The 8,979-nt window shown below is 59.9% G+C and overlaps 1 protein-coding gene across 3 annotated transcripts in view; it reads right to left on the reverse strand.

The window, feature by feature from the left end:
- The window catches only part of IMPA2 (inositol monophosphatase 2), a 28,763-nt gene extending 21,036 nt beyond the window's left edge, over positions 1-7,727 (reverse strand). For 2 of the 3 annotated variants that reach the window (XR_012502068.1, XM_074352359.1), the window contains exon 1: positions 7,632-7,727. Coding sequence is in view for 2 of the 3 variants with exons in the window: in XM_074352359.1 (XP_074208460.1) it covers positions 7,632-7,727 (96 nt within the window). In the remaining variant the exon portion in view is untranslated. Of the gene's footprint in view, positions 1-2,723; positions 2,849-7,631 lie in introns of those variants that run through there. The other variant, XM_074352360.1, reaches the window with a different exon arrangement.
- Positions 7,728-8,979: the final 1,252 nt, after the last annotated feature.

Genomic DNA, 8,979 nt, shown 5'->3' on the forward strand with positions numbered 1-8,979 from the left:
CAACACCAGTTTGCACACAGCAGCTCCCACCAAGTGACTCTCTCAGGTTCTTTGTTTACCAATTTCTAACTGACAGCCAGCAACTGTCACACCTGCCCCAACTTCAGGAACCCCTAGGATTTGAGCTGGCCTAGACCTCCTGTCCACAGGTCACATGGCGCAGCCAGAAGCGCTTGCAGAGCCCTGGCTGTGGTCTGGCTCTCCCCAGCATAAAGCACCTGGTGGCTCCTGGCCCCTCAAGGACGACATCACAGCGCCTGTGGCCCCCCCCACAGCAGCCCCGTCCTCCTTCCGGTCACAGAGCCACGGGGGTCTGCACACGGGCCTCCTGAGCAGGCAGGTGTGGCCGCAGGACTCGGTCTGCCCAAGGGACAGGAGGGGAGCACCACGAGCAGCCCCTGAGCCCTGCCCTCGGAGGCCGCTGTTCACACTGTCCCCCAAGCTCTTCTGCTCTGTCACCAGACGTGGTGTGGGTGTTGGGGAGAGACCAGCTCTGGTCACCTCGGAAGAGCGCTGGGTCAGAGCCACGGCCACAGAGCCACCAGGCCCCGAGCAACTACGGGCTCCACCTGGACCTGGACAGGGGAGGAAGCACCTGCCCCGATTCAGCCCCCCCCACCCGCACTCCCAGACTCCACAGGGTGGGGGCCATCTGCACCCACGGCTGTCACATTTTCGCCAGCTCACATACGTGACACTGGATGAGGCCTTCTAATGAGCCAGACTCCCAGGGAACCGCGTGCTGCCTGTTCACGGCGCTCCACAGTTCCCACCTGCTAATACGTCACAAGTGACCGCAGAGCCTCAGGCCCAGGAGAGATGGGGAGCGCTGAGGGCAGGGGTGGGCCCAGGGTGCCAGGCTCCCCGGGTCCTGGCACCAGCAGGTCTCAGACCGACCAGGGTGACAACACCCCTCTCAGCTTCCCCGCTGTCTCCTCAAACTTGCCTTCTCTGCTTCCTAACCCCACACCGCCTTCCCTACGCCCCCAGAATGACTCTGAACTGCCCGGCCTCCTCCCAGGCCAAGTCCAGGGGTGACGCTGCACCCCCATCTCAGCTGCCTTCTCTGTGTCATCTGAGACCACTGCCCTCCCCAGTGCTTCTGTCAGCTGGCCCACCCGCAGGGGACGCCCGCCTGCTGCCCCTGCCTGGGTGGGGCCACGCGCCGAGGCCTCGCGCTGTCCCAGCACTGTTCACAGGGCAGCTCACTTAACCCCACGACAACTCTGAGACATCACCATTAATCCTGGGGTAACGGGCAGGGGACTAGGCACACAGAGCTCAGCAAAGCCGCCCAAGGCCACACAGCCGCGAAGCACGGCCGAAGAGGCCCAGCGCAGGCTGCAAATCTCCCAGCACGAAACGGAGCTGCGGTTACGGTGACGGAGGACTTCCGAATCCCCATCCGGCCCAGAGTTCTCCCTAAAGCCACGTCTTCACCCCCAGGTCTCCTCCAACTTCACAAGTATCACACGTGCACCCAACACACAGTCACTCATCGAGATGCACCTCGTCAGCCTCAAGCACGACCCACCTGTGGCCTGCTCTGCCCCGAGGCCCCCTCGTGTCCCCGCCTTCTCCCACTGAGGCCTGGACTCAAAACTCCCCTTTTCTCTCCAAACCTCGGGTTCCGGGGCCGGAGCTCCCCACCTGAGGGCTCAGGAGGAGGGAGGGCCTGGAGCTCACTAGCCCCGTTCCCAACTCGGGCTAAGGGTACAACTCCATCCATCCCCTCCCCACCCCCGCCCTGCCCCCAGAGGCAGTAACTCCACTGGGTGTGCCTCACGCAGGTCAGCAGTGAGCATCTCAGGCCCACAGACCCTATTCGCCCTCATGCGGCAGGTGACACCAGCCTCCCTTCTACCCTCCAGTGAAGCCCCCGCCTCTCACTGACTCACCCCCGCGAGGCCAGACAGCAGGGCTGGAGGACCCACTGTGCATGCAGGTGCCTCTGAAAAAAGGGCCCCTTTTCATTTTCGTCCAGCAGCTTCATCAGCAGACGGGGTGCAAGACACATGCTGCTGTCCTGACCACGACGAATGAGGAAAGGGCAGCTGGCCTTGCCCACCCATCAGGGGACGGCGGGCCCAGGACCCTCGGCTCATGCGTGCCAGCGGGTCTGCCCTGCGCCTGCCCCTGTCTCCCAGGTTCTGTTTTGGCTGAGGCTTCAAATGTTGGTGACAGTGTTACAACTGTGGATGCAGATGACCCCTCCCTGCAGAAGCTTGGGGTGGGGGTGTGGGGGGGCGCTGGCGAGGCTCGGACCGATCACCATGCCATCAGCCTCCCCAGGTGGGATGGCAGGGGGATATTTTCTGAAGAACCGAGCAAGTGACCCAAGACCTCCACGTCCTGAGAGGTGGGGATCTTCCAGAGGAGAGGCCGGGAGCTTGAACTGAGATTCACCCACGGCACAGCCCAGGGCAGACAAGCCTGCCCGCTCCCTGTCCCAGGTCCCGACTTCAGGCCCCAGCCCAGGCTGACAGCTCCCACAGCACTGTCTCCACCCTCAGCCTCTCCCATGAACGCTGCATCCAAATGCCTCCACTCAGAGATCCACAGGCAATTCAAGGTCCACAGCCCAGAACACAAGGCTCGGCTTCTACCTCCAAACCTGTTCCCCCTGCCGGCGCAGCAAATCCTGTCAACCAGTTTTTCAGGCCTGAACCTCGCAGGCACTGTGAGCTCCTCTCTCGCCCCAGGCCCCCAAAACAGCAGCAAACCTGGCAGCTCCGCCCTTGAGGTGCGTCTGCTTTACCGCCTTCGTCATTCCCTGCAGTCAGATCCACCCTCATGCCTCACTTAGACGGGTCCCTGGCCCCCACTGCGGCCGGGGTGGTCTCCCGATCGCAAAGGACCCTGCCCCAACCTCAGTCACACTCAGAGCAAAGGTTAAAGTCCTTTCCAGAATTACTCAACATTTGTTGAGTGAATGAATGCATTTCTAATCAGTTTTAGTGCCACCAAACTGAGGAGCTCCAGGAGGGCCAGTAACCACACAAAAAGGCACTCATGTTGTCTCAGACACGCAAACGTAAGCCACCGTGAAGCACCACCCCCACCCCCTGCGAGAAGTGCTGAAACAGGAAGACAGACACTATCAAGTGGTCCCAGGTGTGAGGCCACAGGAGCCACGCCTGCTGCCGGAGAAGTGTGAATCCGTGCAGCTGCCTTGGAAAACCAGCTGGCAGAACGTCACACCTGGTGACATGGCAGTTTCACTCCTGCGGTTAACCTCTCCCCAGCAGAGACCCATCCGTAGGTCCGCGAAAGACATGAGCATGGGCCACACTCTCAGTAACTCCAAACTGGACACTATCTGCAGTTTCCTCCGGAGCCGAACGAATGAGCTGTCCCACTGTCACTTGACAAAATGCTACCCAGCAGTGGCTCTCGACGGACGTGCTGCCCCTAGACCGGCAGCATCCCCTGGGCACCTGGTCCAAGTGCTCACTGCTGTCCCCTCCAGACCTAGGGAGTCTGAACTCGGCCTGCCGCGAAAGCCCTCCAGGGGCATCTGGTGCTCGGGAAGGTGTGAGGACCGCGTCTCCCCGGCTAGGAGCCCCACGAGGGTCCACACCACGGAGACCTTCACAAATTCCGTCGGGAAGTCGTAAGAGGGCTATTGGTCTGTACGCAGAAAACTAAGCAAATGAAAATACTTCTTTTCAAAACTTTCAGGAAAACACAGATTGTACAAGAAAGAGAACACACAATACAGCCGTGCTCCCCAGCCAGATGTGCACCACACGTGGTCACAGGACATGAGTGTGGACAACAGGGCGTCCAACACGGACGACCCAGGGGAGGGCTGTTGTTCGGAACACAGGTGTAACCATCAGAAACCTGAGAACAATGGCCTCTGAGGAGAAGGGTGAGGATGACAGGGGACAGGGCGCTGCTGGTTCCACGACACTCCCTCAAGCAGTATTTCACTGGTGACCGTCCCCGTGTGAGCAACAGATAAACAAGAGAATCACAAATCAAAACAGCACCTGTGGGCAATGGGGGTGCTGGGTCAGAGCCCCGCCGTGTCCCCTCTGCTCTGGGCGGCCAGAGGCAGGCGGGGGGCATCCCCCCCATCATGGGGCAAGCACACTGACCAGTCCAGGGGCAAACACAGCTGGGAAGAGGCACAGGAGGGACAGAAAGGTCACATGGGAAGTCCTGTGAAGGAAGGGGCTTGGGAGCTGGGCCTAGGGGAGAGTTTGGTTTTCAGGGGGTGTGGGCCAGCAGGCAGGTGGGAACAGGCCGGGCGTGCCTGGAGAACGCCAAGGAGTTCAGTTCAGCTGCCAGAGGGTTGGCCATGCAGGGCTGTGGAGACAACAGACAGGCTTTGGGAAGCATAACCCACAAGGGTGTGTAGGCCAACCCCAGGGCCAGGAGCCTGGAGGATGAGTGCGGGGGAGTCCTGGGCCGTGTCACTAGTAAAGAGACGAGTTCACACCCAGCCACCTCCCGGCCCTTCCCTCCAGCGAGCTTCTGCTGGGAAACCTAGCACAGTTCCCTCGGTCACACTGGAGCAGCTTTTGTAAGGTCACAAAAGTCGGCTCTTCTGACTGCAGACAGGGCTGCTGTCAAGTTCCACTGTGACCTCCCCTCCACCATATTCTGCGTCAGGGGGCACTGGAATGGCAGGGGGATTCGGGGCTAAAAGGAAGAAAAGCGGAGGTGAATTTCCGCTGGGTTTTGCGGGACAGACTCGTGGGGTGTGCAGTCATGTTTGTACGTCACTGTCAGCCATCCTCCATACGAATGGCTTCCAGAAACGCCAGTACCGTGCATGCAGGCAGACTTGGCACGGTGACACGAATGCAGGACCAGAGGAGCAAGCGGGCGTGTGCAGGGGCAGCTGGCACGTGGGATCATGGAAAGAAACAGGCTTCAACTGCCCAGGGCCAGAAGCTAACCTGGACAATTCTTTCCCACCTCATGACTGATATGTGAAAAACCCCGACAGGATTCTCACATTTGATGGCAATCCTAAAAATGTACACGACCCTACCAATCACAAGTGTGAAGCCTAACTGAACTTCCCTATCAGTAAGCCATTAGCCATCCTACAGGAAAGCCTGAATTTCTCTTTCTAGTCTCTCTATAGAAAACACTACAAAATCATTGTCACCCAAAGACACAAAGAGAGAAAGCCAAAAATGTGGAAAAAATTATTAGAGAAGATTGAGAAGTGCTTAAAAATTATTTCATGTATTTTGCTCTATTTGTTAGCACCTAAAAATGTATACTGTTGTGATCTCATTCTAAATAAACAATTTTTATATCTAGTGTTGAATTTGTAATTTTGTGGGGTTTTTTTCTTAATGAGGGTCCCTACATTTTCTAAACCTCAGGCTCAACAAAACCTGGACCTACCCCTGCAGGTTAATTTAAAAAGCATAGTTTCCTGGGGTGGGGGGAAGGGATAGACTGGGAGTTCAAAATTTGTAGATACTGACAGGCATATGTAGAATAGATAAACAAGATTATACTGTATAGCACAGGGAAATATATACAAGATCTTGTGGTAGCTCACGGTGAAAAAAAATGTGACAATGAATATATGTATGTTCATGTATAACTGAAAAATTGTGCTCTACACTGGGATTTGACGCAACATCGTAAAATGACTATAACTCAATAAAAAAAGTTTAAAAAAAGCATAGTTTTCTAAGATAGTTTTGTTTCACATCACAGAAAAGATGATAAACACTCATTTCAATGAATATTGCTCTTTGTATGGGTGGTGGTGATGGAGTGGGCTGACCTCACCCCCTACAAAGCCCAGGAACAAGGGAGGGGCTCCTTCAGTGGTCTGGGTGGTCGGCACTGGACTGGACAGATGCCTCCCAGAGGCACAGAGGCGTCTCTGGAGCAGCTGAGAGCAGCAAACTTACTAAAATAGGACAGGGCGGGTGGGCACGCCAGGACGCAGGGTATACCCTGTACTCCTCTGGCTAAGAGGAGGATTCCCCACTCACCCGCCTTCATTCCTCTCGGGGCGATCTGGCCAGGATTCCTCCAGTCAGCACCCTGTCACCGTGAGACCATCTCTAAGACAATCTGTCCCTCTTTACACAGGCTGGGACGCCCCAGCCACAGACCGTTCTGGCCGCCCTCCCTGCCAGTGCCCAGCAGGCAGGAAGCATCAGCATTAATGCCCAAGAGGGAACCTGGAGTCCTGGGCTCCCTGACCAGACCCTTCATGGCAGAATCCTTGTTTCACCCTTCCCCAACTCTCAAAAAAAGCTGCTTTTGTTGTTGCTGGCAAACTGCAAAAGCATAAGAGATCCCTTAAATAAGTCACAATTCCTAAGACCCTTAGAATCGTGGCTGCTATGAGGCAAATTCTATGTAAGCATTTGCAAATACGTTTTTTAAAAGTTTCAAAAACTCTTCTGTTTCCTCAAGGATCTAAATTTGAAAAGCCACAGAAAACCATAACAACTCACCAGAGTTTACATAGTAGTGTCTGAATCCTAAATAGGCTTCTCTTAAAAAGTTTTACGGTGGAACCTAAAAGTTCCCAAATGCCCCGAGGACGCTCACTCTGGGGAGGAAGTGAGGGACTGGGGAGGGGGGACGGCAAGTGCGCCCGCTGCACGGTGGACCCGCTTTCCAGGAAGACCGTGTGCCCTGCAGCTGCAGGCTTCGTCAGTGTAGCGGGCAAGGTTGGGGTCCTCCGCCTCCCCAGGGATCAAGTCTCTCAACGCCCCCCTCGCCCCCTTTTAAGTCGTGCGTTCCTTACGGGCTGTCCTGGGTCTTTCAAACGGCAGTGGGCGGGTGCGCCAACACCGACGGTGTCCGCTCGTGTTGAAGGCTAACTTTTCAGGGGCTTAGCGGGTTCACAGCGAGGTACCGCCGACTCCCCGTGCCCGTGGGGACTCACTTCTAATGCAGGACTGGTGACAGCCTGGTGTTAACCTGTGGAGCGCTTTCTGACTGAAAAGGAGCTGCTGTTCGGGGGCAGGAAGCCCGACTGCGGGCAGCGCTCCCCCTCCGGTCCGCCCTCCGGCTCCGGGTCGCCAGGGCGCAGCCCTGCGCCTTCCCGCCAGGCGGGAGCCGGCCGCCCCTCCGCCCGCCTCCCCCGCGCCCAGGCCGTCCCGGGAGGGCGGCGCCCCCATTCGCCGCCGCACGTGGCCTGCGGAGCCCCAGGTGTCAGGCACCGAGGAAACAGGGGAACAAAACACACGAAAGGGAGAAGAGAGGGGCTGCCCTCCGCCGGTTTCGTCAGCTCGGCGGCCGGACCTTCATCCTTCCGGTGAGGGAGCAGTTCCTCTAACGCGGAGTGGAACCCACTACACTCGGGACGCGGAAAGACAGGCCATAGCCCCGACGTCCACGCGGCGGAGTTCGAACCCGCGGCAGTCCTGCCCATTGGATCAACTCCAAGGCAACCCTCGCGCCCTGACGTGCCCGCTACCGCCAGGCCGCCCTGCGCCCTGAGCCCGCCCACGCCTCCAGCCCGAGAGACCCAGGGCGCCCGTCCAGGTGCGGGGGCGGTAGGTGTGTAGGTGTGCGGGAGGCCGCACGGAAGCCCTCGGAGTTCGGCCGCGGGGGTCTCCCTCCGCCCACGCCCTGCGCCCGCTCTGCCCCCAGTCCGAGTGCGGGCGCCGTGCGCCCCGGGCCGCGCTCACCTGTCCCGCCCGCAGCGCCAGCTGCACGGCCGCCTCGAAGCACTCCTCCCAAGGGTCCCCGGCCTGCGCCTCCCGGTCCTCGCCGCTCGGCTTCATCGCAGCCTCCGGGCGCGCCAGCGCTCCCACATCCAACACCAGGCTCCGCTCTCGCCCCGCGACTCCCGTGGCTCCGCGCCCGGACCGCGCCCGCCGGCAGTTGTGCGGTCCGGCGGTGGCAGCTAGCGGGCGGGGAGCGGGCGGGGAGAGGGCGGGGCCCAGGCAGCCCGGCCCCGCCCCTCCCAGTGCCTGGCCCCGCCCTCCTCCCCGAACCCCGCCCCGCGCCGTCGAGCCCCGCTCCTTTCCGCGGTGCGTGTCTCCCCACGCCCGGCCCGCGGCGGGCCCCGCCCCCGCGGCCCCGGGCCCCGCCCTCCTCCTCGAGCCCCGCCCGGGCCCCGCCGCCCCGGCCGCGCGGGGTACCGAGGGTAGGAAGCGCAGGAAGCGGCGGGGCTCGCCCGGCGGGAGAGGGGCTGGGCCTGGAATCCCCGCGGAGCACAGCACCGGTCTCGGGGGGTGTGGGCGCGAGCGGGAGCGGCCCCCGACCCCGCGCAGACCCTGCGGGGCAGCCTTGGCTCCCGCGTGGGCTGGCCCGCCGGGCCGCTGCAGCCGTGGGGCGGCCTCCAGCGACCCCGGCCACGGGCCCCGCCCACCACCAGTCCCGGTCGCCTCCGGGAGTTTAAGGTCGTGAGCTGCGGCCTGCCCGCTGGACAGGGGCTGACCCACGTGGAGCGGCCCTGCAGCCCCGGGTCTGGGAGAGCCTCGGGAGCGGTGCACGCACCCCAACAGCGGCCTGTTTACACGGCAGCCTTCGTCCGTGACCCCCACCCCCCTTGTAGGGAAGCTTTGGGTGTACGTGCCGGCCAGATGAAAATTACGAACCACAAGCGGGGATTAGGGGGCCAGAGCGGGCCAGGGCTGTGGTCTCGCGTCCTGCCTCCTCGCCTTACTCGTCCAGCCTGCTCGCCCTACACGTGGGAGAACTAAACGGCGAATTGCCTCGGGTGCCCCCACTCACCGCCCCGGAATCTGGGGCAGCTGAGGGCAGGTTTCCTTCCTGTTCACGTTTTTCATGATTTTCAAGCAGGGAGTTGGTTTCTGAAAACGCTTGAGACTGCTCTGAATGCTGCATTTCAGAATTAGATGTATTCCGCTGTTGATCTTCGTGGCAGGTTATCATTAGAGATAGGTCGCAACACTTGACAGAACTGGGAAATTAAGACATGTCTCTCTGGCCTCTTCTCAGCTCGCTTTCTGAACACTTCCCCTCCACTCCCTGTTGGGGACAGCTAGAGAAGTTGCCTCTGTAACTTTC

Source organism: Camelus bactrianus, chromosome 24 (assembly GCF_048773025.1).
Source record: "Camelus bactrianus isolate YW-2024 breed Bactrian camel chromosome 24, ASM4877302v1, whole genome shotgun sequence".
NCBI lineage: Eukaryota > Metazoa > Chordata > Mammalia > Artiodactyla > Camelidae > Camelus > Camelus bactrianus.